Genomic DNA, 22,348 nt, shown 5'->3' with positions numbered 1-22,348 from the left:
AATCATTCCTTTTTCAAGTCCTAGGTAGCAAAGTGTCTTTTAAAATTATCAATAATTCTAGTTGAAGGGGCAGTGTGGTTTTCATCTGTTTTTGAGTGCTCTGAAATAAAGAAAAATCTCAGTTACAACATTTCACATGAAGTGCAGGTTGTCATTTTATATTGAGTGAGGATTTCCATGCAAGATATAAGTTTGATTTTTTTTCCTTTTCTTCCTAATATACCACGATGCATATCATTACTGCATTTACAATTAGTGCACTTATTCATTTAATCATAGTACTTAAGGCAATGAGAATTTTGGTGATTACACCCTCAATTGATGTAGGAGGAAATAACTACATGTATAATGGTGATGGGCAGCAAAGCCTATTCTTCACTAGCTTTTGGTCAAGGAGATAACTTCATGGGTGTGAGAAGATAATATGATTTATCAATTTTATTTTGTGATATAATGAAATAGCTTAGAGAGTTCAACTTCAAGAGCATAAACATCCTATAATGGGAAATACTAAAAAATAGCAAAAATGGTATACATCCCTACTGATTCAAGTCCATTGCTTTTTGCAAACTAATACTAAGTAAAGATTGTAAGGATACTATTGTTTGAACATGTTAATCACAATAACAAAGAAGGCTTTTAACTTTTAAGGTACTATTTTCCATTGCATTATAGTTAGTATGCAGACTGATGTAATAAAAGTCATTAGGGTGCTTACTTTGAATAGGTACTTTGTTTATCAAGTTAGTAGTTTTTCTCTCTTCTTTTGTTTTCAACTTAAGGTCAGTGGCATAAAAAGAAAATGAAAAATACTCATGGAAAGGCCACCAAGCATCTTACACATGAGGTTCATCTCTTAATGTTTTTCTCTCTTTCAGGCTGCGACGTCCCCCATGCAGGAATGCCACGGTAGACTTCTAGATGAAGGATAAGGAGGAACACTGAGTCTGACCTGCCAGCCACAATACAAAACGTGCATCTCCTGCAGCTCAGAGCCAACCTGCCTGCCACATAGGCATTGACCTGGCCATCCAGGTGGCATGGATAAGGCACAGCTGCCACGTGGAATATTTCTAGAGGTCCGGCTAGATATTGTCTCGTGTTAATTGAGGCAATTCCTAAAGTCTTGAGACATTCAATAATATGTACCATAGGTTGTTATACCTTCCACAAGGGTCTATGTACGAACTGTTGTTTGTTCTAAATTTTCAGATTTTCCTTGTTAATTAATGTATTAAGGCATTCTGGAGTTCTCTGTAAGAAGGATATATAAGAATGCAACACCAAGTGAAAATCATAACACAATGGCTTCCCGTCTCTCTTTCTACTTTGCTCTTGCTGTTCTTCTGGCCACTGTGGTGGATGCTTCGAATTCCATTTCTTCGACATCAGATGAGGCTGTGAGCATCTCTAAGTCACTGTTTGCATGGTGGAAGCTGGATGAGAAGATAGGCTACCTGGTCGCAGACTCGTCTGGGAACAAGGCAACTGGGCTTGTGAAGCAGGCCGAGTCCCAACTTGCTCACACAACTGATGGTATTGTGTTTGATGGTGCAACATACATTTTCATGGGCACCACGCCCTCTCTCTCTGGGCAGACTGATTTTGCTGTTCATGCTTGGGTGAAGGTCCCACCCCACATCAAGCAGCAACTGTGCATCATCCAGCAACGCTCTGATATCTATGGTGAGTGGTGGCTATGGATCCTCAATGGCAATCTATGGTTTACGGTGTACAATCGTGAGTACCAGTTCAACATTAAGGGAACAGTGCCAGTCACTGATGGAACTTGGCACCATGTTGCTGCAGTCCGAAATGGCACTGTTGGGTCTATCTACGTTGATTCTAAACTTGATAAGTCACAGAACGGCTCCAAGATAGTCAACCTCAATTCCAGCCTACCTGTCTTCATTGGTTATGACCCCCGTGACAACAAACGCTACTTTCATGGTGAACTCAAGGAGGTTCAGATCTTCAGTGCTGCTGTTGTGCCTGTGGGCTTCAACCCAATGTCTAGCTATGGAATCATGTAAGCTTATGTTCCTCTGACATGGATTCATATACGTAAATAAAGAGGAGCTGGTTTGTTATATTCTATGAAGTATGGAGTGCTTCTTATGAATTGAATGTAGAATATACATTTCTCTAGTGTCCATAGTTCCACAATCCAACAAAGATGTATGGACAGAGTGGCAGCATTCAACATGCGTGACAGTGCTTTGCCAGAATTCAGCATCTGAGTGTTGTTTCAGGGAATGGCATGCTCGTAGCGCTTGCCTGGAATGGGCATTTGCAGCAGGCAATGATGCAACTGCAATGCTTGGACAACAGTATTATCGATCTACTCGCTGAATAGGTACTTTGAGGATATGTTGAAAAGTCCAAACTAGGAAGATGTTGCTACTTTACCTAGTAGTAGGACAATTGACTTGCATGGGTTTAGCCCATGTATTTGCTGTAGCAAGAACTCTCAGTAGTGAGAAAAGTGAGTTAAGTTTTGTACAAGTACATATTGTCACATTTAGACTTTATGCAAGTAAGAGAATTATTGCACCACAAGTTTATGATCACAATGGTGATATCTCATTATGCAACAGTTGAGGATTTTAGACTTGGAGGATGAGAATGTGTTTTGGACCAGGTTTCCACCACCAAAAGGTGGCACATAGTGTTCACATAGAGAAAAGATCACTCATGAGAGAGAATTACAACCCACTACCATTGCTAGGGGAAGCATTATTGCTTTGAAATGTTTCTAATATATAGTCTAAAATTTAAATATAAAATAAAATTTGGAGTAACTTTAAGAGTTAGTATTATAATAATTTAAGAATTAGATAACTTTTTAATAATTTTACATCAAGTTTAAATTCTCCATATTTATATCTAATGTTTAAATATAAATATTACCGGATATATCAAGTTTTAAACTTGTATCCTTGTATTAATTTGATAGATTGAAGGTAATGGATAATTTTATATAGTTGTGGATGTGATACACAAGACCAAGTTCATCAATCTAACAAAGATTCAACAAACAATTTTCTTTCTTCTGATGCCAATTCTAAATTTTTGAATTTAAACTTTTTGGAGGTCACTCAACTTAGTATTATTCAAATCCAAGGATATTTAACCCTAAATATCCTAAGACTTGGTGGGTGGACTCTTTGTTTATGGGTCATTTCCTTCTCTCAAGTTATTCTCTTTATTTTATTATATTTAAATAGAAAAAATTGTTAATTTGAAAAATAAACAATACCATATTTCATAACTCCACCACTTTGAGAGTTGTCCATGCTTCACATAATACCTTATAATACTTTAGCTACTCTCAAATACCAATAGTACTAATACCTTATTCTTTACTATATATAAAGGAAGCAAACTTTTTATAACAAGAAGTGGTCAAACAACCATCAATCTAAAGCACAATTGGTTATATTGCCACTAAACAACACAATCCATGTTTTTGTGTTGTCTAGTGGCATATATAGATCTTTGCCACCAAAAAAGTTGCATTGCCCTTTGGGCTTAGGACAACTTCTTAGAGAAGAACACACAATTATACACATTACCCTCTAAGTGTAGACAACTTCTTGGAGAAGAATATGTAGTTACACAATAGCAAGCCTTGCTACTGATTTCAGTGCCTTGCTGATCTTGAAATTGTTTATATTAATGTAAGGTGGAGGAAGAAGCCAAACTTAAGGTCCTGGTTTTATTCACAAAATCCATAGTAATATACAAATAAAATTTAAAGGCAAAGTAATTATAATGGTACATACTCATTCTCACAATCTGATGATGCTTGCAAACCTCTCTAAACTCAAGAAAAGGGGGGTCACCATGAGCAAGAACACTAAAGGCCTACTTAATGGTTACTTGATGTAATTAGTATGCCTTTTTGGAACTTCAGTAGATCATAGAGCTCCTTATGCCTTTAGTTAAGAAAACAATGAAGAGAGAACTCTTAACAACCTTATTGTCTTGTGTTAGAAGTAAGATAAATTAAATGGTAGACTGCAACTCTTCTTGATGACACATTGTTTGGTTTGTGATCATAAAAAATTATATATGCCCTCCTGATGAGAGACTTATGAACAACCTCTACAATGAACTTGGCAAGCCTACTTTTGAGCATCTTCTTGTCTATGAGTTTAATTTAGTTGAGGCAATGATTACAAAGTAGGATTCACTCCTTCTAATTCTAATAAGTCAGTTTGCTCCAGAAGGGGTGAGTCCAAAGTGTGGACACTACTTGGCCATCACAAATCTTTGTTCTTGGTTTGTTTCTAGATCTCAACCACAAAGAAACTACTTATCTTTATGAATCTTCGGAGGAAAATATTTTCACCCCAATTTCTTGAAAATATGAGCTAACAAATCTTTGCAGAAGGTTGTCAAATCTGTGTTGTCTAATGTAATAATGATGCTGAATAAAAACCTTTGAAAGCAAATAAAACTATAGTTTATTAATGGCTATGACAATAGATTGGGAATGAGGAAATAAAAACAATAAATAGATCTTCAAAGTATCGTGAAAAGAGAAGAGTAGCATTTCCTCCATCACAATGCATCTCAGCTCGATCCAAAAGCCTGTGCTCTTGGCATGAAGTAATGGGAGTAATATATGTATGTATGTATATATGTATTAGGAAAAAATATCTATATTATATTTCTTGAAAGGTTCTATTCAAAGGATTGAGACTAATTTGTAGATTGAAAGGTAAGCACTGCCCAGCAGCCTAAGCCTCATCAACTTTGTTAGAAATGTTGAGCAATGTTCTCTCTTGCTTTCTCACTATAGCAGCTTCTTGCAAGTTTGATTGCTTGTAAAGTGTTGCATTTTTGTAAGCTTGATCTAAAGCTAGGGGTGGAACTTTTGCTTGTTTAATTACTTGTGTTGTAAATTTTAGGACATGTATGCTACAGCCTAGAAATTTCATGAATTCAAAGATGTACATCAGCAAGGAAGACATATTAGCGAGAAGAGGCACTCTAGATTGATTTCAAGGAGTAGGCTATAAAGATGGTTTGTTCTCTTGTTTTTTGAATATAAGAGTTTGCAAAAAGAGATGCACATTTACCTAGACCTTCAAATTAAATCTGTATGAGTGTTTCTTGTTTCTCTTGTCACGTGTCTTCCAGACCATGGCAAAAAGCACAGTAACTAAAAAAAAGAAAAAATTAAACACCATCAAGCTTGTGGGTTATTATTTAAAAAATAGATTATAGGTAATAGCAATGATTTCTTTAGAAAATATTTTAATTATTTTTAACTTTAAAACTTAAAGGTGGTAATAACTGAAGACTAAATATAAAATTGAAACTAAATTAATAATTTTCTGTGCATCAACACTTGGTTTGCTTAATAGTAGTGTTATTCCTATTTATTAATATAATTAATCAAATGGAAGTTTTTAATTATAAATATGTTCATAATTTTTAAACACAAGATTAATCTTATTGAATACTAATCTTAGAATATCCAAGAATATTATAGGTATATCCACTACCCCTCGTAGAATATACTTAGATATCAAGGCAGAAAACAGTTTAACTTTATAACCTAAACTATTTACATTTAAAATAAAAAAGACTTTGGTTTTTTAAAAAAGATAAAAAATTATAAATATGTTTATATCATCATCATCATCATCATCAGATGAGGAAATTCAGTGGTTACACTCGCTCAGGAAATATTTTCACAAAGAATCTGACACCAAAAAGGAGTAGATTAATCTAATGTGAGGTCAGCAAAAACTCAATATCTCTTTCTTGTGATTATGGCTCCTAGAAGTTTCAAGCAACATAACAGATGTTAATAGCACCAAGTGAGTTTTCCTGCCGTATTATCTACATGTTGGTCCAGGTCGAATGCTGTGGTGAGAAGCACGTTACTGCGGTTGCGGCACACTGCTCCCAGCACTCCCCTTATCTTGATGCTAGTCTGCTCAATCTCCACCATCTCAAATCTTCCGCAACTTCTGGCAAAGCCCTCCCCTACCACCATAACTCCATTTTCGTTCCCAATGTGGGGATTAAGCGGGAGGTACGTCCAAACGCGAGGGTTTGGCAGGCACTTGGAGTAGAGGAAGCTGAAGGACATATACGTTTGATTGCATGTAAGCGAGAAGAAGCCGCAACTCTGGACAATTGCACATGATATTCGTTCTATTCTTCTCTTTTAAAGCACATTTGAGCTTTACCTTTGCGAGTGAGATGAACATAAGTGGTAGCAGTGCAAATTGATACCTCCAGCAAAAAATTGGACCCATGGTTTCTTTTTTCTTTTTTGCATAGAACGAAGTTATGTAGCCCAACCCCTAGCAAAAAGACAATGAGCTTAATCCGTCGTTTTCCCATAGCTTTGCGCTTTATACTTTCGGTCCACAAGGCATTTCTTCCTTGCAAACCCGGCATCTGGCGTCACGACCATGCACTTCTGAGAATCGGTACACCTCTCACGCAAAGCAGACATTACAAAAAATTTGATGATTATTAAGTGTGGCTAGAAAATGTGTCTTCTTCATCGTCCACAGAGAAAGAACTAGGTCGATTCTCCTGCCAGCAAAAGAAGCCGGTTTAATCACTTGCGCTTCTCCAGATTGCTGGAGCTTGTAGCTTCAAACAGTTTTGAGAAACATGAAAAACAAAGAGTTCCTAACGACACTCAAAAGTTCACAGAATTAAAACCAAGAACAAACCAAAAGCAAACGAGAAACCACAAGAAAAATGCCAACAGAGGAGGAGAAGAGAGGAAACTTACCAGCATTACGAGGCCAAGGCTTCGTCGCCGGCAGCCGCGGCGGCAGGCTGGGGGATCTTGAGACCCACCTTGGCCTCCTGCTTCTCCTTCTCCATCTCCATCTCCAGCTGCTGCATCTTCCACACCCGCGCGAGATAGAGGTAGTACTGGCACTTTTCGAAGCTGTGGCGGAGCTCCACGCATCGCCACGGCAGGTAGTAGTTCTGCTGCCGGCACTTGTTGAGCGGGATGAGCCTGTGCGCGCATTGATCCCGCCACTCGAGCGGCACCCGCGCGCGCTCCATCTCCTTGTTGCTCGCCTTCATCTTGAGCAGATACTCGTAGCTCGCCTTGGATTCGTCCACAAAGCGCTCATCTTCTTCGTGCAGCACCTCCCCCTCCTCGCCCCCCATTCGCTCCCTACTCTCTGCCCTAAAACCCCAACCAATAGGGAAGAGAGAGAGAGAGAGAGGTTTCAAACACTTCCAGCCGTCGATTCGAATGTTCTTTTTCACTATTTCTCCTTTCACGGGGAATCTCCACCGTTTGTTTGTTTTTACATCCGCTCTGCGAAGAGAGTAAACCATGGACTTTTAAAACACTTGAAAACCATGGAACTTACTTGCCCCCTCTTCGCGGCGAAGTTTTTTTTTTTTCTCAGCGGAGTAGCGCCCAGAAAAAAAAACAGCATCGATCCATTTCTTCCTGTGATACGTACGTGAATACATGGAAGCATTGTATGAAGATCAAGACGGTGATTGAAAAGGAGTATCTTACCTCCTGTGTCTCTTGTGCAAAAGCCACGCCCTGCCAGCACTGGTGGTCTCATTCGCTACGAGGAACTGTGGTAAAAAGAATAGCTTGGCAGTCGCGTGGAGCAAAGTGTGTCTCGCCTGTGCACAGAGGCTCTTAAACAGTGAGACTAGAAAACGAAGCATCTCGAGTACCTAAGTGTTAGTCTGGTGTTCATCTCTGCGTTGCTTTGTCCACCTCAGCTCGTGGCACTGCTCGAGCCATCCTGCGCTCGTTGCTTTAGTAGCTCCATGAGAGCAGCCCTGCGTCGTGACTCCGCCTGCTGTTGCGAGCGTCTCCCATGCTCTTTCAAGTCCCTGGACAGATTACGCGCGTAAATAACGTCCTTCTCAGACCAAACGCGATCAAGAGACTTACTTGCAGCGAGGAACCCGGCAGTCCGACTCCTTGCACGACCGAGCATGGAGTTGCAAGAGGTGCCACATCAACTTGCAGTGACGGCATCCTCCAGAGGCCCTCGTCTTACATACCGTCCCGTGTCTAAACAAGTTTTTCACCTTCCGACACTTCGGATACTGGCATTGGAAAGAACAGCACTGAGACGAGTGAATCAGGAGCTGCACAATTTTCCGGAGCTGCCAATACACACAGAAAAGATAACTTAGACGAGAAACAACAAACAACAAGGCCAGCACAAACCTGTACAACGCGTTGTTGCCGAGCTTCTTTATTCTGTGCATTCCGTTCGGCTACTGATAGCTGGGGTTTGAGCTTATGTGGGTGCTTTGGTAGCTCCTTGTGATAGCAGGCCGCACAGAGGTCAAAATCAGCGCACGTATCGCACCGCCAGCCCTTTCCCGTTTCAATATCTTGGTTGCAAATATTGCAGGAAGTCACGAACGCTGGAGCTGTAGGATTATGTAGGTGATAAAGCACCATCATAGAAGAATGCTTGGCACGTCTTAATGTATCGTGCTGGTAGTGGTTGCCTTGGCACAGGCTCAAGAACGCTTGTCTAGTATCAAAAAACTCACTTTCCATAATCTCGTCTTTATCTTCGGTTTCTGCGGGTATATCATTGACCTCGACCTGCGTGGATAAGACAGTTCAGGGACTGCTAGAGACGGGACCATACATACCGCAAATAACTCATGAGTTTCCCTGCTGTTCCACGGGTGCCTGTCTTTTTCATCCCTCTTCTGGTCGGCAACATAACACCTGAAAGCCATTGCATCACAAGATCATTCTTTGGAAAGTCGAGAGATTGTTAATCAACCTGTTGCACAGGTGGAAGTTCTTGCATTGTTTGCAAACCCAGCGACACTCCGAAGTGATAAAGAGACGGCAGTGCCGGCAAGAATGATGCATGTGGACCAAAATAAAGTCCTCCTTTAGAGGTGATATTGCTTGTCCAAGCTGTCATAAAACAAAACATGTTTAGAAATAAAGTTGGAACCAATACACTTACCTTGTGCATCAGTTGCAAGTCCTTTGAAGCATTGCTAGAGGGCTCGGATTGAGCTCCAATTCTCTTTGCAACACCTTTCTTGCTTATTCCCTTCTTGTGAAGCCTTCGTTTATCCTCCTCGTCCTGGTGAAGCTGTAGCAGAACTTCTTCTGCCGCCCCAGGCCAATAATCCCCGTCAAAATAAGGAAGTCGTGCAGCAGTTACGTGAGCCTTGCACTCGTCAGGAGAAATAAAAAAGTAATCGTAGAAGTTTGTTAACTCCACAACAATGTTCTCTTTTGTCGCTTTGCCGAGCATTGCAAGGTACCTGTAAAACATATACACTTCAAGCAAATGATGCTCATGAAGCATCTCACCATTCTCGGAGTTTATCCGACTTAGGTGTCTTTTGGATCTCCGGATGGCAATACAGTATATAGTCTTCTCCTCGAAGAGGTGGACAAGCCCAAATATAACAGCTACCGAAACCTCTTCTTTTACAATATTCCAGATATCCAATCTGCAAATACAAAACTTGTTAACCTGCATCATCAAACAATTACAAACGAAGTACCAGGATTTCGTGATAAACAAATGTTCGAAGAGCTTCACCCGTAACGGTTTTCACTTCGGGCCGAAAATACTTGACAGAGTCCAAGTAAGCAATATAAAGCCGACGATTGTTCGGTTCAGGGCATTCAGCACCAAACTCCTGTACGTACATCCCAAATAGACACACCTCGACTCCTTCAATTCTTTGAAAGAGTAATACCACCTAAGAAAGACAGGAGATTAGCCAGCACGCAAGTATATGGCGGGCGGATACCTTCGACTTGTAAAGGTATTCACTGGGATAATTGCTGTCTTTAAATATTTCCAGAAATCGCTGCTTCACCTCAAGCTTTTTGTCGACAGATGATACTACTCTCACAACTAAACCTTCAGCTCCAGGGACCTATAAGAACAAACAGTCAAAAGCAAGTAAAAAAGAAGCACGAATACCTCTTCAAAACTTTTCCCTTGTGCTTCGGCGCGGTCAGCTCTTTCCTTCCTCAAACTGCGTGCCAATCTCTGCTCTAGATGGTCACTCAGTAACGTTTTCGGCAGGTCTTTGGCACCTAAAACGGCTGTTAAGGGAAGAGGAGTTCTATCCCCACTTTCCATGTCGTTCAGCAGACAATAGGGGCAAATAAATTCCGTGTCACCACCTTCATTTCTTCTACCATTAAATAAGGCACAGATTTGATGCTGCCATACATTGCACTTGTCACATTGAACCCACTGCATAAACCATACAAGTCGGACGTTTCAAGGAAAGAGAAAAAATATAGAAGTAAAAAAAAAAAAACACATACCGCCTCTTCTGTTTCTTCATCGTTTTTCTTCTTTTCCAATTTCGACTTGGGATAAAGCTGACCATCAAGGCCAACTGTATCAGCAGGGCTGGCATTGTAGCAGGGAATGCAAAAGTAGTGCCTAGTTTCGCCAGAACCTGCAGTGTAGTATACCGAGTTCCTCTTCAAACGAACTCCACAGGTTGTGCAATACAAAGGTGGCGGTTCGAAGGTAAGTCTCTCGACAGCACATATACGACAAGCATTTTCGCTGGGTTGCTGTTCCATTGCTTGATGCTTTTCAGCCTTTGCCTTACTCTGTAATGGTTCGAAAGAGTTAGAAAAGAAAACTTCAAACGGGAACGAACCTGTCCTGTCCATAACCGAATGCTGCAAAAGTGCTCTAAAATCTGCTCCTTAGAGAAAAGCTCTAGGAGAGAGATGCCAACGACTTTCGACTTCCCGGACTTGAGCGACACATTATTCGACGAATGCCCAACCTCTTCCTTGATGGCGACTAATGCCGAACTCTCCATAGACGGGCCAGCTTCCAGCATGCCATCATCTTGCCCATCAGGCAACACACAAGGCTTCACGTCCACTTGCTGCGCGACAATGGGACCTTTTCCTTTGCAAATGCCGGCGCTCTTCACCTGAGCAGTAGTACCAGGCTCGACTTTGATCTTCTTAGGAAATGGAGGACCACAGTCACTGCCTGCTCCAACTCCACCGTAGCTCTGAATGTCGACTTCTTCCTTGACCCTCTTAGCAGCCACTTGAGTCTCTTCGGTGCAGGTCGAAGCGGTAACAGCGCTCGACGAAGCAGCGGCGATCGTTGCTGCCTGCGCAGCTGCTCGTGCAAGTCGTCGAGCCGGAGCACACAATGCACACTGGAGGTTTTCGCACTGAGAATGGTGGCGGAGCAGCGCCCGAACGACTTGGCAGTGACTCGACTGGCAAGCGGTCTCCCGGCACTTGGTCGCATGCCTCAAAACCTGTTGTACGTAGTGGCATCGGGAGTTGAAATTGCACTGTCCTTCCGGAGCGGTACACTTGTTTGCATGGCGTAATAAACATAGCCAGTGCTGCTGCCTCCTCAACATCTCCTTTTTGTCGCCTGACATCCCATTAGCAGTACCGTCCCCAGGCTTCAATCCATTCTGTAAGCTGTCTTGGGCAGTGGCAACCCCGTTTTGTACGCGGACCACATCAGCCTTTTTCTGGTTCTGGTTTGGAGTCTTTTTCTGCTCTTGCAATGTAGTCGCTTCTGACTGTCGCTGTTGCAACTGAGACGGCAGACCAGGTACTGGAATCATTTTCGAAGACTGGCTGCTGGGTATTTCCCCATTGAGTGACTTGTGTATTTGGAAGCCTTCACCTGGGACATGCCGCCGTCAGCAAATCTATACAAAAAGTTGAAAGATAAAGAACTTACGTTGGATCTGTCCCTGGCCGAAATAGCTGGACGACGAGTGCATTGCGTTCCCATTCAAAGAATACTGACCTCCGTTCCCAATGAAGGGACTATCTAACCTCCCATTTACAAGCGACGGGTGCATTTGAGCCGAGGTGACCATGTTGGAGCCCTGTTGCACCATCCGCACCCCGCCAGCTCCCGAGTGAGAAACCAAAGAATTCGAGGGCGCCGTCGACACGGCTAAGTTGTTCCTACGAGAGCCGGGCATTGCAAACTGCCCCGGCGCTCCGGAGAAGGACGCTGGACTGGTAGCCAGGCCGGGAGTCGGGATCATAGTAGCTGCGCCGGGCGTTGGAATCATGGTAGCCGTGTTCCTAGAGTTAGCTGCCGTGTTCCTCCCGGCAGAAATCCGCTTGGCTACCGACTGGATCCGTTTCTCCAGTGTGTTCATATCATTGTACTCCTCCTGTAGTGATGCTCTCGATCAGTCACGAACAAGAGAAAAGTGTAACCAACCTTGGACGCGGCGTCGCGATATAAACCCTCCTCGAGCCTCCTCACCATCTCGGGCAACCTTTGCTGGTACTCGGCAGTAGAGTTGTTCTTCTGGAAGAGCTTCAAGCTGGGTAGCAACAAGAGGAAGAGAGTCAAAACCAGGGAGAAAACTTACATTGATGGCGTGATGGAAGCGGAGGGAGCCTTCCATTCCATGCAACAGGCAAATGGACGCGATGATACGAGCTAGCCTTTACCCTAAAAGACAAAAGGGGATTGCGATTTCTTACACATGAGCGATCACGAGCCTGCGGTCGGGCACATCGTCGCCCTCGGCGTGCCAGGACGCGCGATTGCGGCTGGAGCTGGCAATGTGCTGATGCCCCGGGGGCTGGCCCTGCGTCTGGTGCTGCATATTCATAGCTCAGCTACTGGGGCATTGAGCGATCGAGCAGCGGCGCATTGAGGTGGAGCGAATCGACTAGCACCGGCTACTCCTGCTGCTGCTGCCGGAATCCCATGGCGCGCTCCTCCACAGACCCTAAGAACAGAGCGCCATAGGCACCAGATCTTCCTGCCCATGAGCCCCAAAAACCCTAACAGCACGATTTTATTTAGGTCTGTAGGCTTAACAACAAGGATATTCCCCCTGCACGTTGGGGATATACCTGTGTCCGAGCAGCAGATAGCTGGTATTGGAAGCGAATAAAATGGGAAGGAGGAACCTTCACACAAATCGAAATCGAAGCTTCGCATTGTAAGCATGGAATCCAGCAAAGCTTTGGTCGATGGAAATGGTGATGTCACCTCCTTTGCTCCGGCCCTTGTTTGAATGGAATATGGAGAGTTTTTATTTGTGGAGGATCCCTTAAACCCTAGCGGGGGCTAGGGCGGTGCGCGGCTGGAATCGCGAGCGATCTGGTACGTCCGGGGCACGGATTCTTCCGCGCGATCATGGAAGAGGACGAGCAGCAGCAGCAGGGGCAGCAGCAAGACGATCGCTTCTTCGAGCGCGACGTCGTGGGGAGCATTGCCAATCCGGATAGGGTCGGGATTATCGACGAGATCGGGGGCGCTCCCTCCACTTCCGGCTCCGAGGACGACGAGGAATGCGGGCAGGACGTGGAGGAGGGCGCCGCGATCATCGTGTGGAATGATGGGGAGGAGGAGACGGTCGATCTGTCGGAGGTCCGGCTCGTCGACCGCGTCCTGGATCGCGGCGAATTGGTGGCGCTTGTCGGCGATCCGCTGGGCCAGTTTGGGGTCGTCCAGAGCGTGGAGCTCCTGGCGGATTTGCGGCTCCGGAATGGAGAGGTGATGAAGAGCGTGAGCAGCAGCAAGCTCCGGCAAGTGTGCCCGTTCATGCAAGGCGACTACGTTGTTCGCGGGAACTGGATCGGCCGAGTGGATGAAGTGGAGGAGAACGTCACCGTGCTCTTCGAGGACGGAGCAAAGTGTAAGGTTTTCCGAGCGGACAACTATACTCTCGTGCCGGCTGAAGCAGCGGAGTGGTCTTGCGACTACTACGTCGGGATGAGAGTTCGTCCGGCCAAGAGTGTGGTTTTCAAGACCGCGAGATGGTTGAGGGGGGGCTGGAAGTCGAGCCGAGACGAAGGGACGGTATGTCGGGTGGATGTTGCCGCGTTGCTTGTTTACTGGATGGGAGTCGGGGTCGGGCCAGTGACTCCGACACCGGCGGACTACCAGGACGTCAAGGACGTGATCCATTTGCCGCATTTCTCACACTCGAGAGAGCACTGGCGCATCGGGGACTATACGCTGCCGCTGAAGGATGTTACTGTTGGAGGAGAAGTGGCTCCGAAAGAGAGCAACGACGGCCGAGAGGTTTCTTCCACAGCAGTCTCAACTTCGTCAGACGCAGTCAGCTCAAATCCGGAGCCTTCGCTGGCCGAGGAAGCTTTGCACGAGAGCTCTCCGCTACAACGAAAGCGCTCCCTCTCGAGACGCTGCACGGTTCGAAGGAAGGCCAAGAGAAAGCTGGTGCCTTTGGAGATCCCAGTTCGTGTGACTCGGACGGAGCGTCTGGTGGATGTGCTGTGGCAAGATGGATCGAAGAGTGCTAGGATCCCGGCCACGTCCTTGGTTCCAGTTTTATACCTCAACGACAGCGATTTTTGGCCCGAGACATACGTGATCGAGAGGGGAGCGGAGGCCGAGATGGATGATGATAAAGGCTATAGGAGAGTAGGCATAGTTAAAACGATCGACGCTACACAACGGACAGCCAGAGTCAAGTGGTTCAAGAGAGTGACGTCTCCCGACGAGGCTTGCGAGTTTGAGGCGGAGGAAACCGTCAGCGTATACGACATTTTGGAGCACGTAGATTATCGATACAACATAGGCGACATAGTCATCCGGCTTACTCCGCAGGTTCCCAAGGCCGACGACTCGACTGAAAAAGTGGAGCAGCCGCAAGCACCAGGCGATGAAGGGAAGCATGCTAACGATCCTACAGACTTGTCCTGGGTGGGATCAATCCTGGGGCTCGAGGACGGATACATAATGGTGGAATGGGGAAGCGGGGACGTGACAAAGGTTAGTTGGCTGTTGTCATGTTATTGCTGATGAGTTGCTTGCTTTGTAGGTTGGTCCCCATGGCATTTTTGTCGTGGATAGAAATGAGAGCGGCGACGATGAGTCTAGTTCCGACGACGACGACGACGATGCTGATAGCTGGGAAACCGTGGACTCCAATAGCTTAAGTGACTTTGAGGTACTATTGTTGATATTGGCTGCCATTGCAATAGCTTGCTTTGTGTTGTTTCAGTCGACTCCCGTACCAGCAGAGCAACCTGTGACTCGGGAGGAAACTCAAGGTGGTCTTTTGACTTTTGTCCTTTCATCTATGTCAAGGCTTATTTCTACAATCATGGGACTTCGAGCTAAGAAGGTGGTAGCTGTAGGTGAACAAGAAGACATTGAGGAGCCAGACGAGCTGGTCTGTGAGATGCTCCTTGCACGAAAGTCTCCTGCCGATCGGCACTTCGACCAGAACACGAATGACCATTCAACCGAGTGCTCTGTAAGACCTCTAACAGAGTTCAAGTCTTTTGACATGGTCAAGGATGCTTCGGATCACCACTTCGCGGATGTAAAGAACGAGGTATGTAAATGGCTTTTTGGTTATTTTCCTTACGTGGTTTCTTTCAGGTTCCGAATCAACGCAAGTGGCTTAAGAGGGTGAACCAAGAGTGGGACATTCTGCAAAAGGACCTTCCCGGTATGGTGCCGTGATCTCACTGGATTTTCAACTATGTTATTTGTTGGCGCAGACACGATTTTTGTGCTAATGTACGAAGACCGTATGGACCTGTTGAGAGCAGCCATAGTTGGAGCAACAGGAACACCATACCACGATGGATTCTTTGTGTTCGATCTTTATTTACCTCCGGACTATCCAAATGTCCCTCCGGTGAGTAGTTTTTCCACTGCCTGTGGTGGAGTTTTTTGACTGACTTGAACTTGCAGATGGTCCATTATCATTCGGGCGGATTGAGGATGAATCCCAATCTCTACGAAAACGGCAAAGTGTGTCTCAGTCTCCTCAATACCTGGAGCGGCAGGGGAAGCGAGCTCTGGAATCCAGGAACGTCTAACATATTGCAAGTGCTAGTTTCAATCCAGGGACTGGTGCTCAATGCCAAGCCTTACTTCAACGAAGCAGGCTACGACAACCAGACTGGAACAGGAGAAGGGGAGAAGAACTCGATCGCTTACAACGAGAACACCTTCTTATTGTCCTGCAAGACGATCCTATATCTCCTGCGCAATCCTCCAATGGTACGTAGAGTCGTATACTTTCTTTCTTTCCTTGCTCTTGAACCGTTCCTTCTCAGCATTTCGAGGAGCTCTTGAAGAGCCATTTCCGGTACCGGGGTTTCAAGTTCCTGTCGCTGTGCAGGGCCTATCTCGGAGGTCTTCCAGTCGGAAGAAATCCAGCCGATAGCAGCGAAGGAAGTCCAGAGAAACAAGAGGAGAGCTCGGCTGGTTTTCAGCTCATACTCCGCAAGCTCGTCCCCAAGCTGGCCGCGGCGTTTGTGAAGATCGGAGCCACAGAGTGTAGAGAATTCGAGGAGCCACCATCGTCGTGACGAGACGAAGAGATTTTTCTTTCCTCAGATAAAATACCATACTTAAATTCTTTCAGAGGGAATCGTGATTAATTAGCGCAAGGAAATGCCGCAAAGATTCCATATCCACACTGCGGGAGTGGGGCAATGGCGATGGCCGCCGCGGCTTCCTGCGCCTTCAAGCTTCCCTGTTCTTCGTCTAGAGAGCTCTCCTCAGGTACTGTGAGCGGCATTGTGGGATTTGGCATGACCTAATTCGATCGAGCGTAGCTCCCATTGCTGATTTCTTTCTTGTGGAGCTGCATTGCTGGCTCTCGGGCGCTCTTGGCCGGGATTATGACCTCGTGTGGCTGTTTGTGCCAGGATTCTTGCAGCGCGACACATTGCAGCTCCAGCGGCGGCCAAAACCGAGGAGAATCGCGGCCGTGTGTGTGAGAAATGTGGCAGTACAAACAGCGGCCGATCAGGTATGTGAGAGCTTCCTCTTCGCATCCATCGTCTCGTCTTCTTCCGCAATTTCTTCGCTCTTTTACTCGTAGTATCGTTGTTCGTTCTTCGCTCCTTTCTACCTCCCATCATCCCAATTCTTCCCATGGAATGAGATATCTTCGTTCTTCTTCTGGTAATTCGTGCCCCTTCCTTTCTTCTCGTTGTTTTCTTACGATCTTCTCGTGGATTGGCAGGCCAAGAAGGCGGCATTTTCGAAAGAGAGCCAGCGGCCAGTGTTCCCCTTCACAGCCATCGTGGGGCAGGAGGAGATGAAGCTGTGCCTCATCCTCAACGTCATCGACCCCAAGATTGGCGGCGTCATGATCATGGGCGACCGGGGCACTGGTAAATCCACCACCGTGCGCTCGCTCGTGGACCTCCTGCCCGAGATCACGGTCGTGGCCGGCGACCCTTTCAACTCGGACCCCGACGACCCCGAGCTCATGTCCGAGGAGGTCCGGCTCAAAGTTCAGCAAGACCAGCCCCTCCCATCCGCGCTCGTCAAGATCAACATGGTGGATCTCCCGCTCGGCGCCACCGAAGACCGCGTGTGCGGCACGATCGACATCGAGAAGGCGCTGACAGAGGGCGTGAAAGCCTTCGAGCCGGGGCTGCTGGCCAAGGCCAACCGCGGCATCCTCTACGTGGACGAGGTGAACCTCCTGGACGACCACCTGGTGGACGTGCTCCTCGACTCGGCAGCGTCCGGGTGGAACACCGTGGAGCGCGAGGGCATCTCGATCTCCCACCCGGCGCGCTTCATCCTCATCGGCTCGGGTAATCCGGAGGAAGGCGAGCTCCGGCCCCAGTTGCTGGATCGATTCGGCATGCACGCGCAGGTCACCACCGTCAAGGACGCGGAGCTCCGGGTGAAGATCGTGGAGGAGCGCGGGGCCTTCGACCAGGACCCCGGCGAGTTCCGGGAGAAGTACCTCGGCCCCCAGTCGGAGCTCCAGCAACAGATCACCGAGGCCCGGGTCCGGCTGCCCGGCGTGAAGATCGAGCACGAGCTCCGAGTGAAGATCTCGCGGGTGTGCGCGGAGCTGGACGTGGATGGGCTGCGCGGGGATATCGTGCTCGATGGTCACGAACAGGGCCGCCAAGGCGCTGGCGGCGCTCCAGGGCCGCGACGAGGTGTCGCCCAAGGACATCCTCACCGTGATCCCGAATTGCCTCCGCCACCGGCTGAGGAAGGATCCGCTCGAGTCGATCGATTCGGGGCTGCTGGTGGTGGAGAAGTTTAGCGAGGTTTTTGGCTATGCCGTGTAAGTAGTAGCAAGTTTTTCAAATTTAAATTTTAGAATATACCTGTGGGTGGGGGATATTCTTCCCCGTATTTTAGGGTTCTTGGATTGATTGAGTGATTTATGCGCATGGCGACGACGCATTCGTGGGCAGTGTCGTCGAGATTCTGCCTGGGGCGCGGCAGGGGCGCGGGATTGGATCGCGCGGCTGTGGGCGCCGCGTCGTGTAGGATCAGGAGCGAGAGGTTTGCGGCGAAATGCAGGCGATGCGTGAGGGTAATGGCGGCGGCGGAGGAGCCCGCGCGGCCGGAGATGTCGTTTGAGAGTGCGCTGGAGCTGCTCGGGGTCAGGGAGGGCGCCTCGTTCGACGAGATTCTCCAGGCCAAGAAGGCGCTCATGGAAAAGAGCAGTGGAGATCAAGAGCGTGCTCTCCAGGTAGATTAGAAATCTCTCACTCAATCTCTTCCTTGGAAGACTGTGGTGCTGATTCTTTCTTAGATCATTTGATTGAATCAGGTGGAAGCGGCCTACGACGCACTGCTCATGCGGCGATTGATGAAGCGACGGGCCGGCGAAGTGGCCGACAGTACCGTGCTGTATGCTGACGTGAGAAAGAGGAGTTCATCATCCTCGGCTTCCAAGAGTGGAGGAATTCCTGGAGTAAACTGGCTCAAGGGAGCTCTCGCCAACATCCCAGTGACCATCGAGGCCCCAACCAGCAATCTTCTCGCTACTCAAACAGCAGTCTATGGTGGCCTTGTTGCATGGACTTACTTCAGTGGAATGGACAGTTCCTCGTCCTTTGGAGGGGGAGTAGCGGCAGATTCCACAGGAGTCACTCTGGCAATTGGTTTTGGAGCGTCGCTTTACTTCCTTCGTCAGCAGAACCTCAAGCTAGGTGCGCAGATTCTTCTTTCTTCGTTCTTCAGTTTAGCATCGTTTAGAATCCATTTCTTGTCCTGGCAGAGTTTCTCTATTGGTTTTTCTGTGAGCTTGCTTCCATTGCAGATCTTTCCATTATTCTTGATCATGAGCTTCGTTCTTAAGTTTTAGCAGCGTAAGTTGTCGTTTTTTCTTCCAGTCCTGGCAGAGTCTCTCTTTTGGTTTTCCTGCGAGCTTGCTTCCATTGCAGACCTTTTCATTGTTCTTTATCACGAGCTTGATTCAGCTCGTTCTCAAGTTTTAGCAGCATAAACTTTCGTTCTTCTGTAGTTTATCTGTTGGTTTTCCTGTGAGCATCCAAAATCGTTTTGTTTTTGCTTCCATTGCAGATCTTTTCATTGTTCTTGATCATGATTTTGCTGTTGTTTTTACCAGGGAAGGCAGCGGCGATCGCTACAGCAGGCCTGGTTGCCGGCGCCCTGGTGGGAAATGTGCTAGAATCGTGGCTTCGAGTGGACATTGTCCCAGTGGCGGGGATAAGTTCTCCCGCAGTGATGGTGAGCGAGTGTGTTCTTCTCTCGTTATGGCTCGTGTCGTTATATTTGCGATGAAATTACCACTAATTACCGTACACTAGGGATAGTTTTAGGGTTTATGAGATGCCCGACGAGGAGGTCCTGGCCACGCCCCACATTCCAGCTCTGGATTTCCGTGGCTTCGACCACGACGAGCTCTTGCTCCTCGCCAAGGGCTACCGCGAGGATCCGTTCCATCTCCTGGTGCCACGGATCGATCGCAGCGTCTTCGACGAGAGCGCCAGCTCCAAGATGCAAACGTTTCAGTCGATGTGCGATGACGACTCCTCGGAGGATCGCGGCGAGGATATTTCGGAGGTGTGTGTGATGAACAAGAGCGAGGCGTCGTGGCGGGAGAGCAGGGATCGGCGGCCGCTGGACGAGGCGGAGGCGCTGAGTGAGCACATCCTGGAGATGCAAGGTACTTGGATTTCGCCCTCTAGGCAGGAGAAGCTTGTGGCGGCTAAAGGGTTTCCCGAGGGCTGGACAGTGATTGTGCGGCTGCGATGGAGAGAGGAGCGATGCTATCTGGAGTTTCGAGACTACAAGAGGTAACGCTTGGAAACGGCTCCATTGAGGATTCGTTTGATTTTTAGTTCTTGCGCTTTCTCTCAGCCCAGATGGAAGGTCGTGGCCTTCGTTCAAGGCGGCGGCCAGCTATCTCATCTCCAACCTGGATAACATAGATCTTGCTGGGATTCTCGACAGCACTGGGAAAGCAGAGGATACAGTGGAAAGAGAGAAGGCATCAGAACAAAATGGCGAGGCCGGCGAGTTCGTCGACATCGAGAGTGGCACGGAAGAAGAAATGGAGCTGATTGACAACAACAAGAAGAGAAAACGCACGCCTATCAAGCAAAAGAAGCTTGACGACATTCCCGAAACGCAAGAAACATTCCATGTAGAGAACGGGGACGCCGAGAAGACGCAACAGGAGGACGATACCGCTAAGGTGGCGGAGCAAAACGAGCAGGCTGCGCGAAACTCCATTGACTGTCAGGCCCAGCAAAGCTGCGGCAGGCTTGACACGGCCGGCAACCACGAGCAAGACCATCACGGTGAGATCTCTTTAACTCCGCAAGCAAACGATCGATTCGTTTGTGAAGGTTGCGGGAAGATCTTTGGCTCGAAGAGCCAATACTGGGGGCACCAAAGTGTCCATGCGAAGAAGCGAAGGCGCAGAGAAGCTATCCCGGAAGAGAAGCAAGAGGAGGCACAGACCTTCTCGTCTCTTGTTGGATGGCTGGACGAAGGCTGCCAAGAATGCAAGATATCGGTGCTGGGGAACGAGCTAAGTATTTGCAGCTGGTGCGAGAAAGAATACCACTTAAGCTGTGTGGGAATGAGCGCTGGCGAGACCTTACCTCCGCACTGGACGTGCCCGGCCTGTATACTTCTCTAACCGACGGTCGTCTTGTGGGTAAGCTGCGTCATTGCTACTTCGCTGATTCAGTTTTTGAGCAGGACAGACAAGGAGAGCTGTGTTGTAGCTCCTTGACTTGAATGAAATCAAAGACAATTTTTTCATTCGCGGATTTGTTTTGTAAGTTTTGCTCAACTTCATCTTGATGTGGTTCCTAGCAGATTATTCTTCTCCGCTTGGATTGAACTATATATTCAGGAGTTCAGGAGTTCTTTCACTGCATCGTCGATGAACTTAGCGTCAACCGGGTTGAGGCCGGTGCCAGCGAAGTGACCCCACACTCCAGGTATGATTCGAAGCTTTGCATTTGGCATGAAGCTGGTCTCGTACTCTTCGTCTTCAGGAGGGAAGTACAAATCCTTTTCAGCCGGCATCACAATCGCTTTCGCTTGTATTGAAGCAAGTGCTCGTTCCAAGCTTCCATCGAATCCCGGGGTGAGTCCGACGTTCCCGTTTTTCCAAGTCCACAGCATTGCTAACAAGTTGTTTGGATCTCTGTCGTCCAGGAAGAAGCCTTCCCAGTATCCAACCAAGAAATCTTCCAGGCTTGAAAAGCCCAGCTCTCGCCAAGTCTCGTTCCAGTAGAAAGCTTGCGAGAATCCCCAGCCAGCATAGACTCGGGCGGCAGCTCTGAGGCCTTTCGTGGGAAGTTGATTATACCAGCCGCTCTGGAATGCATCATCAGACGCCAGTGCTGCCTTGACGCCTTCCAGGAATACCTGTGCTCATTCATCCAAGGTAATGTTCCAGTTATTATAGCTTACTTGGTTGTGAGGACTTGTTCTAGCGGATCCGCAGAATGGTAGAATCCTTTCGACCATTTTCGGATAGCTGACAGCCCATTGAAATGTTTGGCCAGCTCCCATTGACCATCCCAGTACCAGCTTGAGCGTTTGGATGCCGAACTCCTCGGTTACGAGTTTATGCTGGGCACGGACGTTGTCTTGCACTCTCACCTACATACACGGACGACAGGACAGGTACTGTGTTGCTTTGTGAGGAGCTTCTTACATTGGGGAATCTGGCTTTGTCATAGGGTGGCGCAGAGTTGCTTGGAGAAGTCGAGAGCCCATTCCCAAGCATGTTTGGAACGATGATGAAGTATTTGGAGGGGTCAAGTCCCATATCGGAACCGATGAGCCATTCGTTGTCCCAGTGCCTACCTGAGAACCAAGTCGGGTAAACGATGGCATTGTCTCCTTGTGCGTTAAGAGATCCATAAGTTTTGTAGGCGAGCTTTGCGTCTCTCAGCGTAGCCCCTTCGCATAGCGAGAAATCGCCCAGACTGAAAAGCTTGTAAGATTTCCTGCCGGCTGCAAGGAAATTTGGTAAGACTATCAAGCGCTTTCTTTTCTGAACTTACCGATTGAACTTGCCGTGGAGAAGCGAGCACGGATCTTGGAAATCGGCTTTGGAATGCCATTTCGCAGGAGCGGCATCAACATGTTTC

At 47.3% G+C, this 22,348-nt stretch overlaps 7 protein-coding genes and 1 pseudogene across 12 annotated transcripts; 4 read left to right on the top strand and 4 right to left on the bottom strand.

Annotated features, from left to right (window-relative positions):
• Nucleotides 1-5,802: 5,802 nt before the first annotated feature.
• LOC9654121 lies at nt 5,803-6,297 on the bottom strand. Its single transcript, XM_002964217.2, has 2 exons — nt 6,210-6,297; nt 5,803-6,148 (listed from the first exon to the last, which is right to left on the bottom strand). The coding sequence occupies exons 1-2, from the start codon at nt 6,276-6,278 to the stop codon at nt 5,822-5,824; spliced, it is 396 nt and encodes a 131-aa protein (XP_002964263.1). The 5' UTR covers nt 6,279-6,297; the 3' UTR covers nt 5,803-5,821.
• Nucleotides 6,298-6,480: 183 nt separating this feature from the next.
• LOC112344363 (NADH dehydrogenase [ubiquinone] 1 beta subcomplex subunit 7-like) lies at nt 6,481-7,377 on the bottom strand. 2 transcript variants are annotated; one of them, XM_024668956.1, is made up of 2 exons: nt 6,770-7,377; nt 6,481-6,564 (listed from the first exon to the last, which is right to left on the bottom strand). In XM_024668956.1, exon 1 carries the CDS (start codon nt 7,333-7,335, stop codon nt 6,775-6,777), a length of 561 nt encoding a protein of 186 aa, XP_024524724.1. In that variant the 5' UTR covers nt 7,336-7,377; the 3' UTR covers nt 6,481-6,564; nt 6,770-6,774. The 2 variants fall into 2 exon arrangements, with proteins under 2 accessions (XP_024524724.1, XP_024524725.1); XM_024668957.1 differs by lacking the exon at nt 6,481-6,564 and adding an exon at nt 6,571-6,663.
• LOC9654969 (histone acetyltransferase HAC1) lies at nt 7,236-12,783 on the bottom strand. Its single transcript, XM_024668955.1, has 18 exons — nt 12,485-12,783; nt 12,216-12,321; nt 11,718-12,165; nt 10,651-11,660; nt 10,304-10,600; nt 9,951-10,229; nt 9,775-9,903; nt 9,523-9,723; nt 9,326-9,468; nt 8,970-9,276; nt 8,778-8,917; nt 8,641-8,719; nt 8,201-8,590; nt 7,919-8,136; nt 7,696-7,857; nt 7,526-7,641; nt 7,371-7,453; nt 7,236-7,315 (listed from the first exon to the last, which is right to left on the bottom strand). Exons 1-15 carry the CDS (start codon nt 12,613-12,615, stop codon nt 7,740-7,742), a joined length of 3,996 nt encoding a protein of 1,331 aa, XP_024524723.1. The 5' UTR covers nt 12,616-12,783; the 3' UTR covers nt 7,236-7,315; nt 7,371-7,453; nt 7,526-7,641; nt 7,696-7,739.
• A 258-nt stretch (nt 12,784-13,041) lies between these two features.
• On the top strand, nt 13,042-16,361 carry LOC9654968 (probable ubiquitin-conjugating enzyme E2 23). Of its 2 annotated transcripts, XM_024668709.1 has the most exons (8): nt 13,042-14,750; nt 14,800-14,928; nt 14,983-15,031; nt 15,119-15,318; nt 15,366-15,435; nt 15,488-15,627; nt 15,684-15,995; nt 16,052-16,361. In XM_024668709.1, exons 1-8 carry the CDS (start codon nt 13,149-13,151, stop codon nt 16,304-16,306), a joined length of 2,757 nt encoding a protein of 918 aa, XP_024524477.1. In that variant the 5' UTR covers nt 13,042-13,148; the 3' UTR covers nt 16,307-16,361. The 2 variants fall into 2 exon arrangements, with proteins under 2 accessions (XP_024524477.1, XP_002964654.2); XM_002964608.2 differs by having other exon boundaries at nt 14,983-15,318.
• Nucleotides 16,362-16,379: 18 nt separating this feature from the next.
• Nucleotides 16,380-18,110, top strand: LOC9654967 (annotated as a pseudogene). Its single transcript, XR_002991645.1, has 3 exons — nt 16,380-16,502; nt 16,649-16,752; nt 16,969-18,110. The product of XR_002991645.1 is annotated as a magnesium-chelatase subunit ChlI (transcript).
• Nucleotides 18,111-18,122: 12 nt separating this feature from the next.
• On the top strand, nt 18,123-19,531 carry LOC9654966 (protein CHAPERONE-LIKE PROTEIN OF POR1, chloroplastic). Its single transcript, XM_002964606.2, has 3 exons — nt 18,123-18,453; nt 18,535-18,916; nt 19,336-19,531. Exons 1-3 carry the CDS (start codon nt 18,142-18,144, stop codon nt 19,509-19,511), a joined length of 870 nt encoding a protein of 289 aa, XP_002964652.2. The 5' UTR covers nt 18,123-18,141; the 3' UTR covers nt 19,512-19,531.
• Nucleotides 19,532-19,549: 18 nt separating this feature from the next.
• Nucleotides 19,550-21,002, top strand: LOC9654120 (remodeling and spacing factor 1). Of its 3 annotated transcripts, none has more exons than XM_024668713.1 (3): nt 19,550-19,896; nt 19,966-20,026; nt 20,091-21,002. In XM_024668713.1, the coding sequence occupies exons 1-3, from the start codon at nt 19,560-19,562 to the stop codon at nt 20,875-20,877; spliced, it is 1,185 nt and encodes a 394-aa protein (XP_024524481.1). In that variant the 5' UTR covers nt 19,550-19,559; the 3' UTR covers nt 20,878-21,002. The 3 variants fall into 3 exon arrangements, with proteins under 3 accessions (XP_024524481.1, XP_024524480.1, XP_024524479.1); XM_024668712.1 differs by having other exon boundaries at nt 19,550-20,026; nt 20,091-20,533; nt 20,582-21,002; XM_024668711.1 differs by having other exon boundaries at nt 19,550-20,026.
• A 90-nt stretch (nt 21,003-21,092) lies between these two features.
• LOC9654965 (homoserine O-acetyltransferase) lies at nt 21,093-22,343 on the bottom strand. The gene is made up of 4 exons (XM_024669052.1): nt 22,262-22,343; nt 21,910-22,157; nt 21,780-21,854; nt 21,093-21,617 (listed from the first exon to the last, which is right to left on the bottom strand). The coding sequence occupies exons 1-4, from the start codon at nt 22,341-22,343 to the stop codon at nt 21,093-21,095; spliced, it is 930 nt and encodes a 309-aa protein (XP_024524820.1).
• Nucleotides 22,344-22,348: the final 5 nt, after the last annotated feature.

This window comes from Selaginella moellendorffii, unplaced genomic scaffold (assembly GCF_000143415.4).
Source record: "Selaginella moellendorffii unplaced genomic scaffold, v1.0 SELMOscaffold_4, whole genome shotgun sequence".
NCBI lineage: Eukaryota > Viridiplantae > Streptophyta > Lycopodiopsida > Selaginellales > Selaginellaceae > Selaginella > Selaginella moellendorffii.
This window is presented reverse-complemented; position numbering and strand designations above follow the sequence as displayed.

Bases quoted from the DNA above. Each gene is read 5' to 3' on its own strand.
- LOC9654965 (XM_024669052.1), bottom strand. From the start codon at position 22,343: ATGTTGATGCCGCTCCTGCGAAATGGCATTCCAAAGCCGATTTCCAAG. The intron at 22,158-22,261 runs GTAAGTTCAGAA...CGCTATGCGAAG, and splicing joins CTCCACGGCAAGTTCAATCG to GGGCTACGCTGAGAGACGCA. The intron at 21,618-21,779 runs GTACTGGGATGG...GAATGAGCACAG, and splicing joins GCATCCAAACGCTCAAGCTG to GTATTCCTGGAAGGCGTCAA.
- LOC9654120 (XM_024668711.1), top strand. From the start codon at position 19,560: ATGCCCGACGAGGAGGTCCTGGCCACGCCCCACATTCCAGCTCTGGAT. The intron at 20,027-20,090 runs GTAACGCTTGGA...GCTTTCTCTCAG, and splicing joins GAGTTTCGAGACTACAAGAG to CCCAGATGGAAGGTCGTGGC.
- LOC9654966 (XM_002964606.2), top strand. From the start codon at position 18,142: ATGCGCATGGCGACGACGCATTCGTGGGCAGTGTCGTCGAGATTCTGC. The intron at 18,454-18,534 runs GTAGATTAGAAA...TGATTGAATCAG, and splicing joins ATCAAGAGCGTGCTCTCCAG to GTGGAAGCGGCCTACGACGC. The intron at 18,917-19,335 runs GTGCGCAGATTC...TGTTTTTACCAG, and splicing joins TCAGCAGAACCTCAAGCTAG to GGAAGGCAGCGGCGATCGCT.
- LOC112344363 (XM_024668956.1), bottom strand. From the start codon at position 7,335: ATGGTTTACTCTCTTCGCAGAGCGGATGTAAAAACAAACAAACGGTGG.
- LOC9654968 (XM_002964608.2), top strand. From the start codon at position 13,149: ATGGAAGAGGACGAGCAGCAGCAGCAGGGGCAGCAGCAAGACGATCGC. The intron at 15,319-15,365 runs GTATGTAAATGG...GGTTTCTTTCAG, and splicing joins TCGCGGATGTAAAGAACGAG to GTTCCGAATCAACGCAAGTG. The intron at 15,996-16,051 runs GTACGTAGAGTC...GTTCCTTCTCAG, and splicing joins TCCTGCGCAATCCTCCAATG to CATTTCGAGGAGCTCTTGAA.
- LOC9654969 (XM_024668955.1), bottom strand. From the start codon at position 12,615: ATGAATATGCAGCACCAGACGCAGGGCCAGCCCCCGGGGCATCAGCAC. The intron at 12,166-12,215 runs GTTGGTTACACT...GCATCACTACAG, and splicing joins ATCGCGACGCCGCGTCCAAG to GAGGAGTACAATGATATGAA. The intron at 7,858-7,918 runs GTAAGTCTCTTG...TAATCTGTCCAG, and splicing joins TGCCGGGTTCCTCGCTGCAA to GGACTTGAAAGAGCATGGGA.
- LOC9654121 (XM_002964217.2), bottom strand. From the start codon at position 6,278: ATGGGTCCAATTTTTTGCTGGAGGTATCAATTTGCACTGCTACCACTT. The intron at 6,149-6,209 runs GTAAAGCTCAAA...GCAATTGTCCAG, and splicing joins TGTTCATCTCACTCGCAAAG to AGTTGCGGCTTCTTCTCGCT.